Source organism: Polypterus senegalus, chromosome 11 (assembly GCF_016835505.1).
Source record: "Polypterus senegalus isolate Bchr_013 chromosome 11, ASM1683550v1, whole genome shotgun sequence".
NCBI classification, from domain to species: Eukaryota; Metazoa; Chordata; class Cladistia; order Polypteriformes; family Polypteridae; genus Polypterus; species Polypterus senegalus.
Genome location: NC_053164.1, coordinates 70,633,883 through 70,661,426, shown reverse-complemented (window position 1 = coordinate 70,661,426; position 27,544 = coordinate 70,633,883). Strand labels below are relative to the sequence as shown.

At 37.1% G+C, this 27,544-nt stretch overlaps 2 protein-coding genes across 4 annotated transcripts in view; one reads left to right on the top strand and one right to left on the bottom strand.

Moving 5' to 3' along the window:
• The window catches only part of zgc:165604 (uncharacterized protein LOC792578 homolog), a 100,437-nt gene that overhangs the window by 20,028 nt on the left and 52,865 nt on the right, over window positions 1-27,544 (bottom strand). For 2 of the 3 annotated variants that reach the window (XM_039769000.1, XM_039769001.1), the window contains exons 3-4: window positions 7,187-7,344; window positions 4,125-4,323 (exon numbers count right to left, since the gene is read on the bottom strand). In XM_039769000.1, the coding sequence (XP_039624934.1) occupies window positions 4,125-4,323; window positions 7,187-7,344 (357 nt within the window). Of the gene's footprint in view, window positions 1-4,124; window positions 4,324-7,186; window positions 7,345-20,664; window positions 20,755-27,544 lie in introns of those variants that run through there. The other variant, XM_039769002.1, reaches the window with a different exon arrangement.
• On the top strand, window positions 18,602-26,744 carry si:dkey-34l15.1 (thiosulfate:glutathione sulfurtransferase). The gene is made up of 4 exons (XM_039769004.1): window positions 18,602-18,679; window positions 21,017-21,145; window positions 22,230-22,392; window positions 26,373-26,744. Exons 1-4 carry the CDS (start codon window positions 18,667-18,669, stop codon window positions 26,425-26,427), a joined length of 360 nt encoding a protein of 119 aa, XP_039624938.1. The 5' UTR covers window positions 18,602-18,666; the 3' UTR covers window positions 26,428-26,744.

Genomic DNA, 27,544 nt, shown 5'->3' with positions numbered 1-27,544 from the left:
CTGAAATCACCAACTTGCTTTTTCAAATTTTATTTATCAAGTACAGTTCACCTCACTCCTCAATGTGCCATGGGATGTAATATGTTTCAGATCCTGCCTTTAATTCACTGCATGTTTTTGAGATATTTCCTTCCAGGCCTCTCCTAAAGAGTTCTCCTCCTTCTCACTCATGCACTGGCATCTTATTTCACTGTGAGTCTTCTACCTGTTCTTTGCTCTTTTTGATTGATTTTGTTAAAATAAAATCATTTAGGCTCAACAATACGGAGCCCCTGAGGGGACATTGTGTAATTTATTTCTCTGGGGATTTTACTGGTGAGGACCGGATAGTATCAAGTGAGCACCGGATAGTTTCAAGTGAGCAACAGATAGTAACAAGTGAGCACCGGATAGTAACAAGTACAAGCTCCTTATTCTTCTAATTTTCAAGACCATATTTGCAACATGATTGTTTTTCTTTTGTTTTACTTGTAATTAACGTTATAAACAACAGCTCAATGCATTTTAAAGCTTCCGAGATAACTTTCATTTTCCTGTGGCAGGCATCAACTCTATTGACCAACATTGTTAAGTGAAGCCATAGACTGCAGAATCTTGGGGGGGTAGTCAGGCTTGTGTCTGGGCTACTTTTAACCCAGAGTATTCTATGGTGTTATATGTTACATAACTTATGATTTGCTACATTAGAAAGTGATGCAAATTGTGTGTTGGTCAAACATGCAAGTTAGAATTTAATTGTACTCTGTACATGTGACAGTACATCTGAACTGTACTGATTATATTTATTGTCAAATCAAAACCTTACAATTTCTGAAAACAGCTAATGCCATCAGCCACATGGCCACTAATTTTGCAATGCCAATCGACACTCAGCATTAGACACTTTCTGTGATGTGATCAAACAATAAGAAAATACAAAAGAAAAAATATGAATAGCTAAGCTGTGAGGAAACAGAAGCTAGTGCCACAAACCAATTATTGATTTTTTTATATATATATTATATATTACATGCAGAGTCGCTGTTGTTGACAGTATGGTAGAGAGAAAGAGAACAACTGAGGACAGCATTTTTGACTGAGTAACAGTAATTAGAAACTTTTACTTTTTCCTCCCTGTAAACATTTGTTCCAATCCATAACTGGATGAGACAATTGTGTTCTCAGACTTTGAAGCTAATAAAAAGTTGTGATTCATAGCAATTTTTATTCTAATTTGAATAATATTTAATTATCTATATTATATTCCTGATACCACTACTGGTGATGTCCCTTGTAGTAGGGAGTCCCACAATAATGATCAGACCGCCATAACCCTCTTCATTGACGATACTTTCAGTGGTCCGTGAGCGAATACTGCATTCACCTTACCACTTTAGTGCCTTCATGTGAACTTTCACTGTGACTTTTCAGCAAAATGCAAGGTCACTGTTGATCTGTTATTTGGTCATAAAAAAAGAATTTAAGATTGCCTATATTTTTTCATGAAAATAAACAGCAAATTAAATGTATTAAATGTCTGTTACCTTGTTCCAAATGTAATTACACTTCAAAATGGTGTTTTTGTCTGATTATGTCAAGTAATATTTTCATTTTATACCACTGACTAATGTTAAAGGTTAATGTTACATCACTGCTCAGAGAATTTGGGTAGCTTTGTTTTATCTAAATTTTCTGACTTGCAACTCCAACTTTGTAGGGCATTCATGTGGAATTTCCAACTTGGAAACTCATACTTCTCATCTATCCAATAGGATCATATGCCTTATCTATATTCTTGGGAAAAGGGACACCATTTCAGCTTTACCCCCTCATTTTTCTTTGCTGTTTCTAATGTTCATACACTGATTTTGGAGTTTGAGAACACTAAATCAGTGGACCTTGAAGAGTGTGTTGAGGACCCTGTTGTAGGGTTAGGAATTTTTATAAATTAAAAGTAATCACAAAAAAAAACATTTTATAGAAGCTTACAAATTCAGCAGGTGCATCTAGGTATCCACCTTCAATAATGCAAACACAGGATAATGTCGTGGCAGTTGCATCATGACATGTACAGAGTACAGTGAAATTCCTACTTGCATCATGTCACTCTTTGCCATGAAGATAAACAAAAATATACAATATGTGAAGATGAAAGACTATTCTCATAGTATGGATTAACAAAGGAACAGTCCATTGTTTGAACATCAATATATCACGTCATACGCTCATACCCACACTGCCAAGACAAATCCCACTGGGTTCTTATAATATTTTTATAAAATATATTTGTTAAATTGCCTGGAATTTGACTCATGCATTAACATTTTTCAAAAGCACTATGGTGGAGGAAAATTCACAAAGAAGAAAAAAAGGACAATAATTGCAGTTTAAGAAACACATCACTAGAATGGCATTTGGAGGATGGTTATGTACACTCTTGAGACCTTTTCTCAAAGGAAAAGAAAAGCTACTAAAACATTCACTCATGCCACATAGTCATTAAGCACATCTGTGCCCAGCACATGCATGACAACAGAAATCACTGAGGTGACGTCACAACAGGGTAAACACTTCACAACCTTGGAAGGCAGGAAACTGCAAGGTGGAAAAAAACATAAAACAAAAAGAAAACTGAAGAATAATACATTTTTTAAACTGTCCAACACTCTCAATCAGATGTTGAACCCTAATTAACCTAATCCTCACATTTTTGGGAAGCTGGAGGAAAGTGAAATTCCAATTGAATCCAATGGAGACTTGGGGAGAACATTCAAAATCCACTTGAACTGTGACAGAGGTTGGAAATTGGAACTCAGAAACTAAAAAGTAACAATAAGGACATACACTCACCTAAAGGATTATTAGGAACACCTGTTCAATTTCTCATTAATGCAATTATCTAATCAACCAATCACATGGCAGTTGCTTCAATGCATTTAGGGGTGTGGTCCTGGTCAAGACAAACTCCTGAACTCCAAACTGAATGTCAGAATGGGAAAGAAAGGTGATTTAAGCAATTTTGAGCGTGGCATGGTTGTTGGTGCCAGACGGGCCGGTCTGAGTATTTCACAATCTGCTCTGTTACTGGGATTTTCACGCACAACCATTTCTAGGGTTTACAAAGAATGGTGTGAAAAGGGAAAAACATCCAGTATGCGGCAGTCCTGTGGGCAAAAATGCCTTGTTGATGCTAGAGGTCAGAGGAGAATAGGCCGACTGATTCAAGCTGATAGAAGAGCAACTTTGACTGAAATAACCACTCGTTACAACCAAGGTATGCAGCAAAGCATTTGTGAAGCCACAACATGCACAACCTTGAGGCGGATGGGCTACAACAGCAGAAGAACCCACCGGGTACCACTCATCTCCACTACAAATAGGAAAAAGAGGCTACAATTTGCACGAGCTCACCAAAATTGGACAGTTGAAGACTGGAAAAATGTTGCCTGGTCTGATGAGTCTCGATTTCTGTTGAGACATTCAAATGGTAGAGTCAGAATTTGGCGTAAACAGAATGAGAACATGGATCCATCATGCCTTGTTACCACTGTGCAGGCTGGTGGTGGTGGCGGTGTAATGGTGTGGGGGATGTTTTCTTGGCACACTTTAGGCCCCTTAGTGCCAATTGGGCATCGTTTAAATGCCACGGGCTACCTGAGCATTGTTTCTGACCATTTCCATCCCTTCATGACCACCATGTACCCATCCTCTGATGGCTACTTCCAGCAGGATAATGCACCATGTCACAAAGCTCGAATCATTTCAAATTGGTTTCTTGAACATGACAATGAGTTCACTGTACTAAAATGGCCCCCACAGTCACCAGATCTCAACCCAATAGAGCATCTTTGGGATGTGGTGGAATGGGAGCTTCGTGCCCTGGATGTGCATCCCACAAATCTCCATCAACTGCAAGATGCTATCCTATCAATTTGGGCCAACATTTCTAAAGAATGCTTTTAGAACCTTGTTGAATCAATGCCACGTAGAATTAAGGCAGTTCTGAAGGCGAAAGGGGGTCAAACACCGTATTAATATGGTGTTCCTAATAATCCTTTAGGTGAGTGTATAAATAAAGAAATCCAGCAAAAGGTGATTAAAAGTAAAACATAAATCAGCACATATTTATTTATTTATTTTTTTACCAAGAACAGTAAGGCTCAGCTCTGCTATTCCAGGAGATCCTGATTCAGGGGGGCTGCTCACTACACATCGATATTTTCCAGCATCGGACAAACGAGTCATGTTAAGTAGGATGTCAGCACTCAGTGGAGCAGAAACAAACCTGACTCGGCCAGTTAAAGAAGGACTTTCAATTGCCTGGCCTTGATCATAGACAATAACCTGAAAAACAAAACCGTCACAAAGTACTGTATTACCAAAATCTTTATCTTATTTAATTCATTTTTAAAAAATAATGAAATGCTTTACGTCAGATTATAATTCAGTGTTATCACTGTTTTGCAAGTCATAGGTAATGTGTATGGAGGAAAAAAGAGCAGAATGAAATCAAGCTGATCTGAGAAGTGACATATCATACAACAACATTTAACTGCTTCTAATCAAAAATTAATATTAACACATTTTAAACTTATTTGACCCTTAAAAAAGAAAGACGATACACATGTGTTACAATTTAATGTGTGGAACAAACAGCAATGAATTCAAGGATTACCTTGAAGTTGAGCTTCTGCTCAGCTCTTTTTATCCTGACTACAACTTTACTGTATCTAGAGATTTCACTGCCTCATTTCTTGTCTAACATTTATGCTCAGAAATAAAATCAAAGGAATATCTTTTGATTTAGAACTCACAGACAGACTATTTTCTGCTTTGCTTTAAATACCTGGACAAGATTTTAGCTCCCATTTATGACGCTGCATGACAATAGCTTTGCTAGCAGCTTATTTTCCTGTTTTAGATTCATTCTAGTTAATAAAGGGTGTATTGTTAAAAAGGCCCCACACCAACACATACTCCTTGGGCGCATACCCAAAACTCCCTGATGGTAGATCCACCGTTGCTCTGAGTCAGGACTATAAGACAGGTAAAAAATGGTACATCTTATTTATTATAGTCCAAAATCCAAAAAGGAGAATTAAATACAGAAAGTGGTCAAAATACACACACACACAACCACATGAATATAAAAAGATAGACAAACGGTCAGAAACAGTGAACAATAGTCTGTAATCACAAGAAAGGGTTCAGGTTAAAGCTTCACAAGATACAAAGTATACCCTTGTTGTTTTCCATTTCATGGTTGTTTTTGTTAATTTTGAATTATATTTTTATTATGTTATTTGTATTCTGTCTCTTTAAATGTGCTGCCATTTTTTGTGCTTTGTGGGTGGAGCCCTGGGAAGTGTGGCTACCCTGACATCACTGCTGCTGGGTCCTCCTTCCGGCTTTAAATTCAGTCAGAAAGAGAAGACCCAGCAGTGGAGCACAGAGGCGTAGCTAGGGTTTTCAGCACCCGGGGACAACTGAAGATTTTGCGCCCCGTCCTGTTTGCCAAAATGCAATGGTGAAGGGAAAGAAAATTTTTAAATATGTATTTAAAATAATAGTATTTTATGAAAAAAATTTCATATAAGTCTCCGAAAATGATAACGCCACCTTGTGTTCTTTAAAATCTAAATCCGTCATTAGTTTTTGTAAGACAAAATTAGTTTTCCGCATTTAAAAATGATTTTAAAGAAAGTATATAGCAAATTATAAAGCAAAATAATTATATACTGTATTTATAAAAACTGCATTACTTACAATTTATTTGAATGAAAATATGATGGGGAAACATTTAGACTTTTGCAGCCATCTACTAGAATACTTCACCACAGCCCAATCAATTTTCTATCAAACACATAAACACAAATCACTTGGCACACAGAAATGGCATTTGCAACAGCTTAGACAATGATACACTAATGCCTCATGTCAGTCGCGCGACCTGTTTAATAAGGTCAAAAATGTTTCTGGGTGGGAGTCAAGCATGTTAGACTAGTGGAGGGGATAAATTATTGTCTGTTAGGTATATAGAACTAACACGTGCTTCGAAATCAGAAAGAGACAAAAAACTTAGGATAAAGATAGATAAGTAAAGATACTGATGGAGTGATGGACTGAGTATGCAAATGTTTTTTATTTACTTTTTAGTGCATTTAAGAATGGAAAACATTTCATTCTAAAATTTCGTAACATCACTTTGGCACCCCCTGGATGCTGCGCCCGGGGACAGATGTCTCCCCTTGCCCAAGCTACGCCACTGGTTGAGCACTGACTTTGTAGTAGAATATGTAAGTGTTGTTTTCTTTCTTTGTATGTACTGTTTTTTGTGATTTGTTTGTTTTTGTTCTTGAATTACTGCTTTCAACATGTGTATTGGACTTGGTTACCTCAGATTGCTTTTTTAGGCATATCCTTTTTTCTCTTTTAAGCATTTTTGGTCTATCTATTTTTGTTCATAAACTCTGAATGTATATATTCTGGCATTGCCCTTTTGTTAAATAGCCAGAGCTTTAACAATTTCTCTCAATTGTTGGGCATTTTGAGACATTTGTAATATTTTGCTTTTAAAAGCAAATTCCCTATTGTTAAGCCTATGTAGGCTTCAGCCTGCAGTTTCAGTTTGGAGACTTGCAGACAGGGGGTAAGTCTCTTCTGAGCTAGCCTGCTTTGTGGTCTTTTGGAGGTCTTAGACATTCTTTTGCCATTCCTGGAACTCCTACTCATAATAATGCTAGAGTAACACACTTCAGGCAGACTCTACAAATTTTATTTGAACCTCCCATCTATTACCTGAAGCACAGTTCTCCATGTGAGGCAACAAACACCAAAGACGGGGCCAAAGGCAAACTGACTGTAAACATAATAGACAAAGGCCGAGCTTAGACTGCATCTGGAGAGCAAGTTCCTGTTCCACAGACTGAGACAACCTACTGAAAGGTAAAACTACTGGGTACAATATAATCATAACCAGAATGATATTAAAGTGATGAAGTGTGCAGAATCTGATATGGGAGTGTGCAAGAAGATCAACAGTAGCACACTACCAACAGTGCCTTCATTTTCTAGATGAATGTTCACTAAGGTCAGCATGATAAGCTTTTTGTCTTTCCACACGAGATACAGGAAGTTCAAACTAGTAAATCTGAGTCCCTTAGTGTTACAATAATACTATACAGTAGAGTGCATTTCAGTTACATACCTGGGAGGGAGAGCTTGGCTCTGATAAAGGTGTTGTGGTCCAGATAATGCTGAGATGTGATGGCACAGCTGTAGTTACAAAGGAGCAGGGCAGCAGAACAGCCTCTCCATGCTGAACCTCCACATTTGTCTGCTCAACTCTCACCTTTAGACACACCACTGAAACAGAGACAATAAAATCAAACAGATAATGTTTGGTTTTACTATAGGTTGAGACAGAAATTACTATAAAGGGGACACATTTCACTTTTGAAAACTGCATTCATTATCATTGTTTCCAAAAACAGCCATGGGTGGAATTAATTGATTATGAATAATTGATGAATGTGCACTCTTTTCATTTACTCCACATTTGTATATTACACTATCAGTATAAAAAGTTTCAAAGACAGCATAAGCACCATAAACATTAAAATCACTAATAAAACTATAAAGCTGAGGGCATATTGAAATTGTTGCAATACTGTAAATCATAGTTCATAGTAACCAATATGACAACAAAATTAAATGTGAAATAAACAATGAGGAATGAGGTTAGGAGCACACGTTGATAGAGGGCATTGCCACATCCATCACATGACAAACCACCTCAGGATCCCAGATTAGGACCCAAGTGCAGCCATGCAATGGGTGACACATCAACACCACACTAGTTCAGATGGAGTATAACAATACAAGGTATTTTTATGGTGGCTGGAGTGCCAATTCTGCCACTAACCCCCAGGTTTTTCCCTGCAGGTTGGAGGGCCTACATGCACGGCAGGATGCAGATTAATGTCATACCCAAGATGAGTGGAGTGGAGACTATAAAAATTTGACAATACTGTATGCTTGCTGGTGTTACTCTGTCTTCTCTTATCATATTCACCACTAAATTAGTCTAATTACTATGAAGTAGCAAGAATATATTTTTATTTACACTATATTACAAAGGACCTTAAAGTGATTTTAATGTGTTCAATTTGAGAATCAATACATGGAGAAAGTAATTAAAAGGAAGAGCAAAATGAAATTGCAATACTTTTCCATGCATTCAAATGCATGACCAGTTATAACTTCCTCCTGGCCCAAAAGACGAACAAACATACAGCAGAAAATGCAGGCATCTTGTTTAATCTATATATATAATTCACTAAGGCAAGACACCCATGGAAAGCACGCCGGAAGGGCCGTGGATTCACTAAGCCGCCGACAAGTAAGACACCTATGGCACACGAAGGAAGGAACCACGGCCACCAACTCCAAGACCATTGGATACAACGACAACTCGCAGAGCTACGCTCACCAATTCGGAGGCGACGACACAGAAAAAACGGCGTCATTTATATTCGTCTGTCGTAGAGGCCACATGCACCTCCGAGCCATGTTGACTGTTAATAGAGGCATGTTTCTTGCGGAGGTGAATCGCCATATGCAGCGTGTAAAACAGTTTGCGAGGGGTATCCCATGGGATCCTTAAAACAATCATTTACAACTGAGGTTAAAACACAATGAAGTAAGCCGTGGTCTGGTGTCTTGGTGGATTATATATAGAAAAGCAACCAAAACTGCACAGAGCAATGAAAAGTCTATGTGAGTCACAGGTGCATCTGGACTGTGCAAAGACAACAACGACTCAAGTGACGAGTTGGAGGTGGGCACATGAGCAGGCAGTGCATACTGAATGAGAAATCAGCAGACTAGCATGACGGAGGGGGCGGAATGGACGTCCTTCTCCTCTCCTCCCGTTCCTCCCTCCGCGCCTGACGATTGTGTGTTGGTTCGTTCCGTGCATTGTTACAATGTTGTTTTTCTTGCTGATTTATTACATTACCGATTTTTCAAATGTGAATTTTCTCCCTGTGCTTAAAAATCATTAAAAAAACGGCCTGATTATGTGGCATATGGTAGTTGGCTAGTTTGAAATAATGATCTAAGACAGCAGTGTGTAAACAATTATGCAATATGTATGCTGAACCTTGAAATCATGGTAGAGACTTCCCAAAGGGATAGATATATGTCTCTGTTTCACAGGCAGCTCAGTAATTAAATCAAAAGAAAAGAAAATGAAACTAGAATAAAAAGGATCTTGAATCTGCTATACTGAGGCTAAGTCACGTTTCAAGAAATTGATGAAAATGTGTGCATATTAGAATACATAGATTCATCTGGCCACACTGAGCCAGAAAGAATGAGGTTCTTTGCAGACTCCCAAACACACTGGTTAGACTGGTGATTTGCATGTTGTCAGGAACATCACATTAAAATTTTAGAGCTTGGTATTGTCAGGTCCTACACCCATCCATGCCCTTTGCTATTCCTTCATTGATCGTATCAACACAGCACACTCACCTGCGGCCCATTTGGCAGCATATTTAAACACTCTTCTGACCTTTTCAATGCTCATTCATAACACAGATTCCGTTTATTAGTCCCCTGAGCTATTCAAGTCTCTATTTTCTTTAACATGTTAACCTTTTTGCTTTACTGACAGTAATGTTTGCCAGGCCTTCTTGCTTTGTTTCTCATAAAGCCCAGGTTTTCACATTACTTTTTCCTCAACAATATTTTTTTAACCCGGCTGTCTGGCAAATATGGATCCACAAATGACAGTATTAAACTTCTGTACCTTAATTTAAATTTGGCTCTTTATTGTCTATTAACTTTCAAACTTTCTAATCAGCCCTTCCAATATATTTTATTTAGTTTGTTTTTATAGGTTGTCTTGGTTAAATGTACCTGTGAAACAAATTTAAAAAATAACAATGGGAGGTTGGCAAGGGATTCAGCATTCTGTGCCCAGCTATTGTTTTCTCAGAGATTGCATGAGCTTCTAGTAGCTTCTTTAACGTAGTCTTGGCATCTGAAGTACCAGTGGGGATTTATGGAGGAAATGCAGACTCTACCAAATAATGACAGGGCTCTGGATTCAACACCAGGATGGCAGAGCTAAGAAATGGGAGTGTTGACTGCTGCAACACCATGCCGTGTTTTTCAGACTATAACCCATTGTAAAACTATAATCAGCTACATTATTTTTTTTTCAATCTATAATTTAAAAATTAACAGACAAGAATTCACCCATATGTTTTCATTTTTCTACAATCTCTCTATTTTGTCCATTTGCATTTTTGATCACTTCCCACCCTCAGGGTTCCCTTTACCCTTTGGTTTCTGTCAATTGTGCATTCATTAAGTTTTTAATTACATTCTCAGTCTGTCTCATTTAGCCCTGAGAGGCTTATTGTGGGAATCCATCAAGTTGTCTTGTTATTAATTGAAAATGACAGATCTCCACAAACATGGACACATGAAATGAAAGTGAAAACAATGCATCCTATAAATAGGAAAAGCAGATAAAGAAAACATTGAAAAGAAAAGCTGTTTTGAGGTCACATTTCATTGTGTTAAGTATGTAAAGATTATAAATTCCAAGCTTTTAGCTGAATTAATAGAGTACCACATGTTTAGAAGGCATGTTACTAGAAAATGACTTCAGCTAGAAGATTTTAAATTATGCAGGAAAGTATTTTTTTAAAGAAACAGTTCTGTCTTACTTACAATCAGACTAATGAAGGCTTGTTAAGCAAAATGTTAGAGAACAATTTAAATTAAAAGGAGTTGGAATTGACCATGTTGAACTTTGGAAGAAAGGGAACTGCTTAATAATTACACACCCATTGGTCACAAGAGTGAGCGCTTATTGAGTGGAGCTGTAAGTGAAAAAAAAACTGAACTGAAGAGACTTTAACAGAAAAAAAACTCAGACATCTGTGTTCTAAGAGCAGGTGACATTAACAGTCTTAATATAAAATATGGAAATGCATCATAGCTTTGTGCATTTACAGTTTTTCTCGGTTGCTTTGGTGCATTTCTCACAACAGACTTAACATTTGCATAACAGCGAGTGCATTTCTGAAAACACTTAGTGCAAATGGCAAAACATCATGGATGACCAGCAAAAGCAGGTAACCTCTTCAAAATCCTTAATCCATGCCTCAAAAGCAAGTATTTACAACATTCAATATGTCAGTGCCATCAAAATGCCAAGTCCATGAATCATCGTCCACGGACATGACAGCCACAATGTAAAGTCATGTTATCAATATAAAATTGGCATCATCTAAACATTTTCTGATGCACAAAACATCTGAATGACAAGGGCAGGAAACATAAAAATACAAAACACCGATTGCGGGAGATTGATTCAAGAAGAATATTGTATTGATTGAACAGGTATATGGTGACATACCATGCACTGCACTTGGAGTCTAGCAAAAAAATGCATTTCAATTCTTTATGCATAACATATGAAATGAAGGAAAAAAAAAATTACAACATCGAAAACAATATATACATACTGAAATGTGTTTTGTATTTTGATGTTGTTTGCCATTGATGATGTTTTGCCATTTGCACTGTGTGTGTTTTGAGAAATGCACTCGCTGTCATGCAAATGTTAAGTCTGTTGTGAGAAATGCACCAAAGCAACTGAGACTGATTGATCTAAGATCTCACACCTGCCCCGAATAATGTGTCACCTGAGAGCAATTTAAGGTGGTGCAGGAATCATTAGTATTGTGAATACAAACCAAAAAAAGTTTTGTAGAAACCTATAAAATACACTTGACAGCAAATGATATCTTGTTGAACACTTTTGACTGCAATGACTTACACAATGAAAACATGACAAGTTTGTCTGGAGTGTAAGACTATGCAAAAGAGGGCTACACAATGTATTTTGATCATCATGACATGAGCAACTGCTGATGTATGATATAGCTGTGAACTGCACATAAGCATCTGCCCGAGTGAACTAAAGCAATTGCAAAATGATGAAAACACCCAGAAATTGTTGTTATGATGTACACAACTGACTAAAGGTTGTGGGAATTGAACGAGCAGTTTTGAGAACTGCAATTCCGTTGTGAGAAATTCACCAAAGCAACTGAGAAAAACGGTAAATACATTTCCTAGCAGAACTGGTGTTTCACATTCAGTACTTGCATAGTATTCACCCAGCTGAAGAATCCATATCCACTTCAGACAATCGGGTGTATTTGGAAATGATACAGTCAACCATAGTAAAATATGCCATATGTGGCATTTCAGGACTAATATTGAAAAAAATAAAAAAATGCTGCTTTGTGTAATTTATTCTAATGTAAAACATGTTCTATTTAACTACTACATTCAAAATTTCAATAAAATACAGAAAACTTTAACACTGATTATTAAGGTCTGGGTCCAGTCCAACCAGTACAAGCCCTAAATGTATTCCTTTAATATCAAATTCTTGTGTCTAAGTGAAACATTATTTGTATTGTTATTAAAGTAAACTTCATTTCACCTTTTATTCAATCTGTTATTATATTCTAAAAATAATATTACATTTGTGCAATGCTTGTTAAAATAAATTTAATGAACTTGTAATGTTGCTTCATTTGTGGGAGATGAATAGAAGTTTAATTGTATGCTTCAGTGGTATTTTCACTAAAATATACAACTATACATAGTTTTATTTTACGCAAAGTCATGTCATTGTTTAGCAATAAACTTAATGTAAACTGTAATTGTAGAAATCATATACTGTACAACTAAACACAGGTTTTTTTTTTCAAACAATAAAAAATAGCATTCAGGTTACATGAGAAAATGATTTTAGTACTCACCTTTATGGAGTGTGCAGTAATGTAGACAAGTGACCAAGCTTACCAGACTTTGAAACACATCCATGGATGTTGATGCGACTCCCTTCCCTGGCAGCCCAAGCATAATAAAGGCTCTGAGTTACCCTGACACGTTACATATGTCTGTGCTCCCCCTCTTCACTGCCTCAAGCACAGGGTCTCTTTGATCTGAGTTTTCTCTTTGGCCAGGCTTAATCACACACAATTTAAGAATGAGCTGGTCTGCTGAAGAGGTCAGATGGATGTGTTCGAGCTCTCCCAAGGTATTCAAAGTAATTGTGCTCTGCACAGGAGCCCCAAGAAGAGCTAGGGAAAAGTAAACGTGCTGAGCTCTCACACTCAGGTACTTCACTCTTTATAAATTAACTTTATTACCGCTTGCCTGTTGTTATCTCTGAGTTTTTGTGATACACCGTAGATATTATAATATGTAATGAAATACTCCTCTATTCCTTGTTGTTCTGGATTTTGTTTAGTAAAAACTGCTCAAATGTCAAACAGCCTATTTTCCTTTAGTTGACATTTTAAGTTTGACTTTCTTAATTCATTCTGCCTGTTGATATGATAACACACTTAGTTTTACTCTGAATAAGCTTGTTTTCACTAAAAATAAACACCTACACAATGTTTGTTTGAAGTTCAGATGCTACCACTACTGCAACACTGGTCAAGCACCCGGAGTTTAAATATTGTGCCCAGTTGTTATCTGAGCAGAATTTGTAAATTTTTCTAGTGTTTGGGTGAGTTTTCTTCCAACGGCAATAAACGTGAATAATACATACAGTCAAGAGGATACTTAAAAGTATGCACACTGTAAACAAAGGAAAAAAATAAAGGATTTGGGTCCAAAGAGGAAAAACCCAATATACTGTATCTAAAGGTTGTTGAACTTAAGGTGGGTGTGCGATTATTGTATAAGGACATACAAAGTGCTCTTGAAATGCTTCCATCAGAAGATAACAAACAAGTGCAGAAGGTTGGGACTATTTAAAGATCTGAATCAGGTCAGGGTTATTGTGTACGGCCGGGTGGTGAAGAGGACAGACAAAGCCTTCATTATACTGGCAGTTAACACACCAAAATGGTCACTACACAACACATGTGACACAATAAAACACATTTTATTAAATAAATCAAACAAAACACATGGCTTTTTTATTTATTTTACTTTGTGCTGGTTAGTTGAATTGGTGATTCTGTACTGGCCTGTATGTGTGTGAGTTGGCCCTGCAGTGAACTTCTGTTATGTCTAGGACTGTTTCTTGTCTTGTGTGCAATACTGCTGGGAAAGGCTCCCCTCACCCTGTGACCATAAACTGGATCAAGGGCATTTGAAAAAGTGTTACTCTTAACTGTGCTGCTTGAAAAAACTTCATTTGCAAATTGCATCTTCTTTACACTTTTCAATTCTCATTACATTGAAAAAAGTCAACAATTTTCACTTTGCACCTTCCCGCACCATAACCTATCATCTATGGGGCAGGAGCGAAAACTTGAGATTTGTCAAAAATTGCAATCTCCAGTTTTCAATGGATCTCTGCATTTTAGGGTCCTTTGATACTGAGAAAATCGATATATTGATTATGTGTGTTTGTCTGTGTGTCACAGTTTCTTGAGGATGATGGTCTAGAACTAAAACAGCTGGACAGAAAAGTACCAAACTCGAAATTTAAGCCTTTTATGAGATCAAGATATGTCGATTAGTTTTTGAACCAAATCGTGCAGAAGAATGAGGCACTCTAGAGGAACACTTAAATACTGTAATTCTGCAATTAATTATGAATTCTTCTCATCAATTGCTATCGTAATGACCGATTTACTGATTAGAAATATCCGCATCAGAGCAGTAAATGATTACTGAAATCTTATAGAATAGTTTGGGTAACATGGTTCCTAAAGCGCGCAAAGTCTACTGACACATCCGAATAACTTTTTACTTTTACTTTATTTTAATCGTGTAAGAATTCGATGTTGACATTTTGATGAATCCCGATGTTTTACACCTCCCTGAGTCTGAAAATACCATTTTTGGAATTATGTCTGTGTGTCTGTCTGTGTGTATGTGTGTATGTAAACACAATAACTTGAGTACGCTTTCACTTAGATCAACCAAATTTTGCATACAAGTATTAGGTTCAAAGCATGGATTTCAATCAACGCTTGGACTATTTCTGCTAATCGAAAGTGGTATTTTACCTTTTATTCATGCAGCTGCAGTGTCCGATTTATTCAACTTTACTTTTATAATAATTGTTCAATATATTACTCATTTGATTTGATTTGTTGTTGGTGGTTCTTTAATATACATCATATAAAAATATAATCATTCACTTGCAGTTTACTCCTCAAATATCCATCCCTATATTTGAGTATACGAGAAAGTCTAGAAGAGACCACTCCTGATTTTATCCAAATGACTTGTTTTAAGGAAAGTTTAGCTGTGCAGCAGTCAGTGCTGTTGCTTCTGGCTTCAATTCCTGGACTCCTCACTCTCTGTGTGGAATTTTCATATTTATATGCAGAACAAGATAATCTGCAAGGTTTAACTGTATGCTGTTGTATTTCTGAGGGTTTCTTCTAACAGACTGGTCAACCATCCAGGCGTTGTCAGAACATGCTTTGGCATGCCAGAGACAAGTAGCACATAAAGCAGACATAGGAAATAGATAAATGAATGGATCTGTTTTTAAGAAAATTTACTTATTAATATTTTCAGAATAAATGATCCCATACTTGAGTCTACCACTTCAGCATTGGATGCTGGTCAGCATATCAGTCAATCGCAGGTTACACTCCCTCATTCAGACAGTAGTATCTGATTTGTCTGCATTCCTGTAATATGCAGACTAACAGAAAATGTGAAACTTCCACAAGAACAGTGACCAAGTCAAGATTTAAACCCAGGTCCTAGTATCAGGGTGACAGCAATGCTAGCCACTCAGTGGCGTAGCATAGTGGGGGCGGCCCACCCCGGGCGGCACTTTTAGGGGGCGGCAAAGAATTACTGTATATTTTAGTCTTTTAAATTGAAATACCTAAATAAGGTTGGCGGCGAAATTTTCCTCCGCCCCGGGCGGCTGACACCCACGCTACGCCACTGTAGCCACTGCACCATAATGCCCCAGTGGATAAACAAAAATTTAAATACGGTAATAAAGAAATAAACCATAAAGACAAATATGTGGATTGCATAATTACTGCTGTTGCCAGAAACCACTAAGGGTCAAATCCCAGCCCAGTCACCAACTGTGTGAAGACTTTTCCATTCTCCCTGTGTCTTTTGTCCAGGTGTTCTGGTTTTCCTCCAAAATCCCAAAGAATTGCATGCAAAGTATTTTGTAGGTGTTGTTCAGTTCGCAAATATCACAATATGATATGTACTTCACTTCTATGTCCACAATATTTACTTGCGTCCTTGCCTATCATTTTTGAAATTTACAAGGACATAGAAGAGTCTGTGAAGGGGAGATACATGTAATGAAGATTTAGGATGTTGCAGCTCAGGTCTGATCTCTCCATTTGCCATTTTTGACTTTCTTGCCAGCGAGCAGCCTTTGTTAAACTAAAAGAAAAACGTTTTAGATGATTTTCAAAGTGAAGCAACATCATCAGACAAGTCATTGTGGCCCTGCAATCCAAAAAAATATGTGATAACAGCTATTGTTCCAGCAATGAAAACAAGCCATGAGATAAAAAGACTGAGTAAAAGAACAGTCAGGCATAAGCTCATTAGTGGTCAGAGGCAGATCAACTAGAGTATCAAGGCATTGTGAGTGTATGCCAATAGGCCGTGATGGCAAGGGGTCAATGAAATGATTGTGAATCTGCAAGTCAAATTGATCAAGGGGGACCAAAGCCATACCTGACCCAGAGACAACGTAATAAGAAATGTGACCTGGTGTTAACAGTATGATCAGCTCTCTGTTAAGGAGTTAAGACACCCAGGAGACTGTCTGGGCTTTAATATGACATTGGTGGAGGTAGCTAAAAAAGATCATGCACCAAAACAGAACACAAAAATCTAAGACAAAAAGAAAGGCAAAGTTTCAAACGAAAAGGAGCATTGTGTCACCATCTTTTATACGATTGCTGCCAAAATGTCAAAGTTCACATGACCTGTGTGTCACATGACAAACAATGGCCATACCTATGGAAAACAACACATTCACACCTGTACAAATTCAAAATTGCATTGCAGTAAATTAAGATATTAAATAAAAAAGAAAATTTCAATATACTAAACTAGGGAAAATGACATAGGTCTTATACCATCGTCCCAAAAGCACACATTTGCATCCAATATACAGTATTTAATATTTTAATTATTTAATAATTATTATATATCTGATATTTTTAACAGCAACAACAATTATTATTATTATAAAAGATACATAGAGCTTTATTGTGCTATTATACAGTATATATTTTATATTGAGCTTTGTATATATGTATTTTCATCAGGAAAGGTTTCTTTGCACACTTTTCTAGACAGAATAGCACTTTTTGTAACTCATATAAGTTAATACAGAAAGCAGAAAAAATATAAGAAAGAAACATCACCAATAGGAACAAGAGAAGAGCAAAAATCTTCTTTCAAAACCACATTAAAAATGACCAACCTAGTAGAGGAAGTCTCAGCTTTAGGGATGGGATTAACAAGGGACTGAGAGAAAAATTATAGTTCTGAAGAATGTGTCACTAATTACCTTAATGTGTGAGTTCTGGTGTCTCAAAGCTGAACATTTTCAACATTAAACAGAATGTAGACTTCAGATAAATTCAAATCATCTTTCCCCATGGCTCTGAACTAGATAGGATGGAAAGAAAATGGATGGATGGAGGAATACAATAACCACTCTTAATTAAAATAGGAAAATCTTTCAGTTTTTTTTTTATATATTCCAAATACTCAAGTCTTCCTTCCATATCCCAAATATCTGCAGATAAGGTTGCCAGGCGAGTCTAAACTGACCGTGTGTAGCGGGTGTTAGTATGAGTGCATCCTGAAATGTAATGGTGTCCCTTCAAATGCTACTTCCCATCATGCATTCTGAACTGTACTTGTTCTTAAGAGTATTTTTTAACTATATTGTAATCTGTAGACCCTGCCTTTGACTGAATAAGCTAGAAAACTTTGCTGAATAAGAGTGAATCTGTGTGTAATATAAGTGGAAGGCCTGCAGGCCAGGAAGTTTGCTTCCAACTCCCCAGAACTGAAGAGCACTTCGCTTTTTGTAAAAGGGTTGCTAGATATTCATGAAATACTTTGGTCTGGCTTGCTGTGTGTAAATATGAAATAGTGTTAATAAAGAGATTATTGTCTCATTTCATTCATGATAAACTTTCATTCACTTTATTGTGAAAACCTATATTGTTTATTTAATGCTAACTGCAGAAGCAGGGTGTGAAGTCACTCACAAATACCCATCCATTCATTCCGTTTCACATCCACCCTTTTCCAGTGGCAGTCATTAGCATTTGAACTACATATCCTCTGATGTTTAATGGAAGACCTACAGCTTTTCTACCAGACAGGAAAAGTTATAATCTAATACATCGGATTATTCTAACCATTATCCGTAGTAAATGAGTGTACGAGTTATTTAAATAAAGTGTAACACAACGTTGCCTGGTTTGCGTTTGTCAGGATGACTTGCACCTTCCGCAGCTTTTACGTTTTGCCGTAGGGTAAGTCATTTGAGACCGCCCCTGAAGGAGTTACTTCCTTACTTTGACTGGAGGTGGGAACTTCAAGGTTAGTTAAAGAGAAGAGCAGTCTGAGGGAAGAGAACTCCAGAGAGATCTCCACAACATGGCTTGCTCAGGTAGACGGATTTTGTTGTTCTGGGTTACTTTTATTATTCTTTTAACAATGACCGTTCGATCACCATGTTTTGAGTTTTCTTAACGAATATTTCAAGATCGATAAGTTTCTCGTACTGAACATTTTAAATAAGATTGTAGTCAAAATTCGGAATATTACCGTGGTTTACAAACATATGAGTGTAATCAGTAGTAATGTAAAGTTTCGCGTTTAACAGCGTGTACTTCGTGGCATCTTAGTGCATCTCACCAACAGGGAGCTTAATTTGAGTCTTCTCTCCGGGATAATCACAGTGGGTTGTGTTTGTCCGTTCTGTCATTTGTTTTTTGCTGTAACTGTCTTCACTTTACAATTGATCCACTGCCACATTTCCTGATTCCCGCTTCTTGACTTTACTACTCAAACCATCGCTTCTAGTGTAGGATCGAGAGCTGCAGCAACTTGCGCACGCCGGTTATTTTCTTCTTTAAAAGTATACAGCATCACGCACGGCAGTTGCCAGACGAGTGTGTTATTGAGCATATATATATATATATATATATATATATATATATATATATATATATATATATATATATATATATATATATATATATGCACAGATCGAGCAGCCTTTTTCAATTTAATGTTAGAGAAATCTTTATTCACTGGCTCCACATCTAGCGAAACCAGAATGAGCATCGCTAAACCTGTAAAATCAGGCTAAATCGGCACTTTAATATCGTGTTTCTTACGGACCGCTGTTTCAAATACACATAAAACAGAGTTAAAATGAGCTTTGATGGAAGTCCCACATTGCATGATTTTATGTATAAGATAGCACCCTTTTAGTCCAACATTGCACTTATTGGTCCAGGAGATCTGTATAGTTCTGGTATGCTCTGTCTGTCCTAGCAGTTTCTGTATTTTAATTTTTAAATACCACATATACAGGTATTGCCAAATGCCTGTTTATTTCACAGATTCACGTCCGACTTGGTATATTGTAATTTAAATTACATAAACTATCAATGTTTTTAAAAATACCGTTCTTGAAGTGTTTTATTTCTGCCAGTACTTTAGTAAGAATTGCTTTCATTTGTACCCCTTTTGCTCTGTCTCCAATAGAAACAGTTGCCATTGTTATAAAGGCTTCTGTTCTGGGATCTGCTTTACTCTGTGCCACCTTAGAATTGTCATGGGACTGCATCTATTATTTATTTATATGAAACAAACAAAAAAAAAAGGTTTAGCTAAGGCCTTGTTACATAATGATAATTGACTAATAGATGCGCTGCAGGCAGCCCCCTGTATTCAACTGTTACGGTCAGTGCTTTGTAAGTCTTCTTAAGGCCAAGCAAAGCATTTGTTAAGCTCTTGTTACATAGCGGGAAATGACTGAAACATGCATTGCCTATTCCAAAGTGTGTCCAACTTATTGCAGCTTTTATGTTATTATCATTTATTAGTACAGCACCTATGCTTGTGGCTCTTAGGCTAAGGATCTGCGCTGATTTCCCAGAGGTTGCTGGTTCGAATCCCTGTCACTGCCAAAAGCGATCCTACACTGCTGGGCCCTTAAGCAAGGCCCTTAACCTTCAATTGCTCCAGGGGCACTGTACAATGGCTGACCCTAAGGGGTATGAGGAAACTAACAAATTCCTAACACAAGAAATTGTATAAGGCGAAATAAACAACAACAAAAAAAAATCTTAGTCAAGATAAGTAACATTAAACTAAGAATGTGGATTTTATCACAGCACACAAGTGCACAATTTTCATCTCCCTGATTTTTCTAATATCCCATTGTGTCGCTGGCACAATCATGTATGCACCCACACCAGCTCACACCAAGCCATTGTAGTTTTACTAAACAGTCAAAGAGTATTCTCTGGACTGTTTTTGGAGTTACACGTAAGAACCAGTTGAGTGTGTAAACTTGCACAAAAGAGCCCCTAGCTTGGAAAAGAAAGTACAGTAAGATGGCTACACTAGCAATTACCTTACCATGTGTATTCATGCACTAATCTTCATCCATCCATTTTCTGAACTTGCTTTCTCCTCTCTTGATTCACCGTAAGCTTCAGCCAACTCTGATAGCATCTCCTGCAATGTCGGAACAAGTGTTTGATGTCAGTTGACAGTAGGAAGTACATACACACGTACAGGAACACGCAGTAACAGGCCTTGAGGTGTGAGGGAACATTGATAACCATTGTGTGGCCCATCTATGACCATGAATGACGATCTTACTTGTACATGTGATGTCAGAGGCAGCAATAAATGAAGAATTCTTATGATATTTACATGTGAAATCTGTTCATTTACTTTGCTTCTTGTTTTATTTTTGGGATCTCAGACAAAGTTATATCATACAGTGATCTGAAGTCTTTACTGGACGAGGACACTCCTGATTTAGTTCTTATCGATGTCCGCACTCCAGAAGAAGTTGCAAAAGGAAAAATCCCTGGGTCAATTAATATTCCAGGTATATGTTGTTTTATCTTTTGCTGATTTCTCAGATTAAATCTTTGACTTTGATATTGGATAAATAGTCCAAATTATGTTGCAGAAAATGTCATAGCTGTATAAGATGGCTACATTCCTCCATCACAAAGAAACTGTCATTGTCAACTGTCACCAGGTTTTTCAAGATGAAGATTTTTATCTCATTGCTAGCAATTTACAAATGCTTCACAAATGACATTCTGTTTCAAAGCAGCTCAACAGCATGAGTGTCATCTAGTGCGGTTTGCACAAGTGTCCAGATGCTATCTTGCTGCTTGAGGCAAAAAATGAAATAGAACAGATTCATCCCATTTTGCTCAGCTCACATGAACGATAAAGGGGGGATTTGTAAGATTTTTCTATTGAAATGAGTTTCTATTTTTAACTGAATAGAGGCTTTTTTCAAAATAAAAACACATGTTGATGCTTTAATTTTTTTTACCCTGTGGCAGACGGCCGGGGCCCACACCCCTTCGACACTGGATCCGGGGGTGCAGCCATGGAAAGCATGCTACGTCCCACGGAACACTTGGTGGCAGCCCTCCTGGGCTGCATTGGGCCGGTAATATGGAACACCAGAGGTCATCCTGGTTGGGCTCCGTGGCCACCGCCGGAGGAGTTGCAAGGCTTCCTGAGCCCATGTGGGTGGCAATGCAGCCACACCCGGAAGTGCAGCCTAATTGAGGTTAATTACCAACTGAAGCACTTCCGGGTGGGCTATAAAGGGAGCCTGCAGCCACTACTCAGGGCACCAGAGTCAGTGGGAGGAGTGGAGGAAAGAAGAGTGTGATTTGGGGTGTTTTATCTGTGTTTCGGGACTGTGTAGGGCCAGTGGGACACGGGGACGATGTGTCCCACGGCTGAAGAAAATAAAGACTTTTTGTTAATTTTTCCCATGCCTCTGGTTTCAGTCTGTGTCGGGTCAGCGCCAATAACGTGCCAATATCACAACCCTTTATATTAGCAGTGTAATGTCTCTGATGCTCTATTGTATTGTAGTAGCATTTCTCTTCAATTCCAGTAAAGTTTATTTACAACATTATGTGCTTGATCCTGTTGTGCAGTGGAATCTGTGAAGAGTGCATTTTCCATGGATGAAGATTCATTCCTATCAAAATATGGCATTGAAAAGCCACCTTTGGATGCACCCCATCTTGTCTTCCATTGTCAGCTGGGTCGCCGTGGAGACAGTGCAACGGAAACTGCTCTGGCTCTAGGATATAGCAGGTAACTAAGGCGCTTGCTCTGGGTGCTTTGTTAAAATTGTAGAGTCATGCCTACAGGAAAGTTTAGTCTAACCAGATTGCTACGTTTTGTTCACCTTTAATGAGCCATGTTACAAATGAGCCCTCTAGTGACAGGGATATGCATGTAGAAGGAAGATTGCCAGCAAAGATCAAAGTGTTTTGAATTCTTGGGGAATGGTGATTATACAGGAAAGTGCCTTTTCCTGCTGTTTTAGGACATAATTTTATAAAATGTAAACATTTTTGACTAACCTTGTAAAAGAATGAAAAATGGAATCTAATTTTAGAAAAGTTATCTATTCTAAACTGCCAGTTTTCCACTGGATTACATAATCTATTTAGATCTGCAAAACTCTATGGAATAAAAGAAAAAGCTTTGATGAAAACTAGCCACCATAACTCATCAATTCCTATTTGATTTGTGAAGCTGAATTGCATGGCTAAACTTGGGTCGCAATCCGGGTGGTTTGTCGTGTGGTGGGTGCGACAACTCGCTGTAATCAGCACATCCTCTCCACCTTTCAAGAGCCCCAGAAAACAAAATATGAACATTTACTCATTTCTATAGATCCAGTTTATTAAAATTATATATTTACTTCATTATAGTATTTTATTTGTTTCATGTTGTAGTTTTTTGTTATTTGTTAATTAATGTAAAAAAATCTATTTTGATTCAGTGCCTACTTACACAATCAGACCTTAAGAAACTTTACCACTCTAAAAATGCACATATTGTGGACCACCAAGGCTTATACAGCTGCCCTAACCCGACACAGATAGGCAGACCAAATGAGTTGCCACACAACACACGTTTTATTTTAAGTGGGGCAGCACTTTCCCTTCGCTCCCCACTACAGAGCACAGTACATAAGCATTATTATTATTAAAGCACTAACACAAATACAATACAATACCTTCCTTCTTCTCTCCTTTTTCTACCACCTCCACTCCTCTCCCAGCAAGCTTTGTCCACCTCCTCCCCACTCTGGCTCTCTGCATGGAGTGAGGCGGCCCCTTTTATAGGGCACTCGGAAGTGCTCCAGGTGCTCCCAGACCTTCTTCTGGCAGCACTTCCGGGTGTGGTTCAGGCCATGGGCTTCAGCCAGGTTGAGCTTCTAAGCTCCAAACCTGTGGCCCCGCTGTAAGCCAGGGGGGTTGCGCTCTAGTGTTCCAGGGGAGGTATTGCCTTGAATATGCCCTCTCCCCTGGTCCTTCCATCACAGAGGCATCCCAGTCAACCACCATAATATATATAAGGCAAAAGTGTTTAAAAAAACAAAAATAGTAATATAAAAAATATTTTTAAAAATGACAAAGTGAATGAATAAGTTTTAAAAATTAATAAAAAGCTGTTTTGTTTGGTCAAATACATAGTCTTGATTAAACCCATCAAGTGACAGCAGTCACTCAGCGTTATTTAGTGTTAACTGCGGATAATGATTAAAAGCACACAAACCAGACATAACGTGCAGAAGTATAAAAAAAATCATGGCTACACAAGGAGTTACCAACAATGAAAACAGATAGCCACAGATATTGCCATATCGGGCTTTGAAAGTTAATATTTTAATTTGTATATGCCAATCCACACAGATCCTATTGAAATGATGAAGACCTGGGGTAAGGCTAACTTGGAGCCTTTTGTGTGGCAAACCTTCTGAATGTTTGTAAATGTCACTTGAGTAGAGTGCTAGAGACGATGTTAGTCAGTCAGGTGTGAAAAAGAAACCTGACAGCAGAAAAGCCTAATTAGGGTCCCCCAGGTGTGGATTCATTAGACAGAAAGAGAGAACACACAGAGATGAAGAAGGATTAGTAAATGTGAATGTAATCCGCATAAATATAAATTGAATCCTCTATTTGGGAATGAATAATATTGCCCGAAGGAAGGAAGCAAGTAAATGTTCAACCATAAAACTGGATGTTTTGGTTGCTTAAAAAAATCTAGCACTGTTGTTAGAAGTACTGCCTCATGGCTGCAAAAGTCAGGGTTCAGGTAGCAGCACAGTGTGGAATTCGCACATTATGTACATGTTTGTTACAAATACTCTGGGTTTAGCTTAAAAGCTAACAATTTGCAGGTTAGTTGGATTAATGACTGTAATCTTGCCCACCTACAAAACTCAGAATTGGAAAATAAATAAGTTGCAACTATAAAAAATAAATTGGCTCATTTCAAAGACTTTCTTATCATCGCTATAATAAATCTTTTACAAAAAATAAATAAAACAGGTTAAATATGTGAATAAAGACACTTTTAAAACTATAGCAATAAACAGAACATTTTACAAAAAAATGTAAGAAATATTGGACCTGGAGGAATACCAGAAATTTCAAGGCATCAAAAGCTTTTGATAGGTTAGAAGAGAAAGTGAGGAAAGAATCGATATTGAAAATAAAAAACAACTGGTCAATAATTATTCCAAAACTAATTCAGGGGTATCAACAAAAAGGACAAGACGATACTCGAGTGTCAACGATAACAAAAAAGTTGAAATTAAAAACTAAATCCTACCACTGGGGCCTACTTGGGAAATAAGATTACTGACATTAAAGATTCTTTATATTATTATTTATACATCGAGGGATAACATGTAGTGTGAACACCACCATATTCATAGAGTAATATCTGTTATGTCATCAGCGTGGCAATCAAGATCACAAGATCTTGAAAAATGGCATCATGTAAATAAAGAAAATAATATGTTAATGAAAATCAGCCTTTAAAATTTAAAATAAAATATGAAAATAATGGCAAAAATGGATTCCTCGCATTTCAACACCCCAGAATATGCAGACAAAAGGTTGTCTAATACTACAGAAATTATATTTTGCCCAAACCTCAATTGTTGAAATGTGAAATGTGATGTTTTGGTAATGCTATTTCAATATTGCACAACAGGATAAAATGATAAAAGCAAATTTGCATCTGAATCTCAAAAATTAAAGTATCATGATAACATTCCCAGACCCACTTAGCTCAGCTGTGAAGTGTCAGTAGACCAGGGCCTATCCTAGCAGGATCACGTCCTCTATAGGGTACATCTACAGGGAACCAATTAAGAGCTGCCAAGTAGAAGAACATATACTGTACATTTATGGGATGTGAGTGGAAACCCAAAGTAGCTGAAGAAAAATCATGAGAGAATATGCAAACTCCAAGATCTAAAGCCAGTCTTCTCGAACCTTGAGGCAGTGGCTTTTTTCCCTCATTTTATTTGTGACTTTCCAGTGTATTTTCCAAAAATATATCTAACATACCCTGCACATTGTTTTGTATAAAAGTTCAACTGTGTTTCTCAGGTTAATATTTGTACAGCTTTTAGCCCTTATTTGTTTTAAATGCAGTGACTTTAGGATACCAATTGACAGTGAGTCTTTAATTCAGTTCAGTTTATTTTTGAATTTTGTTCTTCAATGGTTAAGCACTGTAACGTGTGTGCAGGGAAAATGCAATTGCAAACTTTACAGTTTCTAGTTACATAATGAATGCACATAAAGAGACAGTCACAAGCAATACCAACTTAGTTCTGCCTCTTCTGTCTAAATTATTTTTATACCATTTGTTACCTGCATAAAACATATTTTGCCTATGAAGAAAAAATAAATCTGAAAAAATAGCATAGAAAATAGAAAGAATAACTAAATATTTCTTTAAAGGTAAAAAATTAAAGTGGCTTTTTCATTTTTGCATACAACTAAAACGTTATTGGTAATTTTATAAAGTGAAAAAATAAACAGATCATTCAAGAGAGCAAAACATTAAAGTGCAAAAATGAAGAAACCAGAATAGGTGACAACTGCATTTGAGAAAATCTCAGATATTCACATACTGTATCTACATGTAAATGCACAAGGACTAGTTCTTTTCATACTAAGCTAATGGGGAAGGTGTATTTTCTTTATCAAAGATGTCAAGTTTGTTAACACTGCTGTTAACCTTCTGTTTTCTTTCTACAGAGCTCGTAATTATGCCGGAGGATACAAGGAATGGGCTGAACGAGAATCTCACTGAGGAGAATACTGAAATACATGTAGTTTTGCTGGTCTAATTAAATTATAAAAGATAAACTATTTGACTGTTTTGATAACTGAACCACTTGTATGATGACTGTTATATTTCTTTCTGTAATTTGTTTTTGCACAAAATCATAGTTTACATGTAAAAAGAGCAGAAGGAGTATTTTTGACAAAACCTTTGGCTTAACTTGACTCCTCGGCATTTCTTCCAGAATGCTGGTGGGTCCACACTACAAGCCTATTTTTAAGTAGCAGCTTCTTTTAATTGCCTTAATGCCTTTTATCATTTTGAATAAAGATAGCATGGTGGTACATTTTGTATTGTTGCTTTCCTAAAATGTGTGTTTGAATATGAGCTCGTCAAGCTTTCATCAGGGCCAGATCTGAGGCAGTAAAATGAAGTCTACTGCACAGTATGTGTGATTCATTAGACCTTTTCCAAAATTGAATGCCTCCTTCGTATGTTGCATTTTAGTCTTCCAGATGTACTCCGGGACTGAAGGGTATGAATTCTTAGAAAATGCCAAATATGCTAAAAGTTGTGAAGCTAATTAAAATAAGACTTAAAAAAAGACAACCTAGAAGCATTTAAAATACAGTAACTATTACATTAGTTTTCTAAATCTACTTACTATAGTTCTCATCAGGGTCTATCACTTAAGGAGCAATGGGCTATCCTATAAGTTTACTGCCAGAACCACCACTCAACAAAAGAAAAGTCCATCAAGGGACACAAACGGACTGACAACAATGGACCAAAGTCTCACATTATTGGAGCAAACTGTGTATACTGATAATACAGAGCCACGCTATTATGACAACCTCTAATATCATAATATGGTAGAGTTCAATTTACTTGAAGTTTTTATATGCATAATAATAATAAAATAATATATTTTATTTATATAGCGCCTTTCCCATGCCCAAGGCGCTTCATAGAGTCTTAGAGAAAAAAAACCAACAGGGTATATGTACAGTAACAGTGGATACAAATGTTTTCCTGAATAGAACAATAAAACAGATAACAAAGCATGAAATAGAATAAAGGACAATACACTAGAGTAAAATACTAAATTCAATACTAAAAGAAAAACCTAAAAAAAAACTAATTT

What these genes read in the sequence shown, in the direction of transcription:
- si:dkey-34l15.1 (XM_039769004.1), top strand. An exon ending in TGGGTCAATTAATATTCCAG is followed by an intron (nt 21,146 to 22,229) that starts GTATATGTTGTT and finishes CCTGTTGTGCAG; the next exon opens with TGGAATCTGTGAAGAGTGCA. An exon ending in CTGGCTCTAGGATATAGCAG is followed by an intron (nt 22,393 to 26,372) that starts GTAACTAAGGCG and finishes TTCTTTCTACAG; the next exon opens with AGCTCGTAATTATGCCGGAG.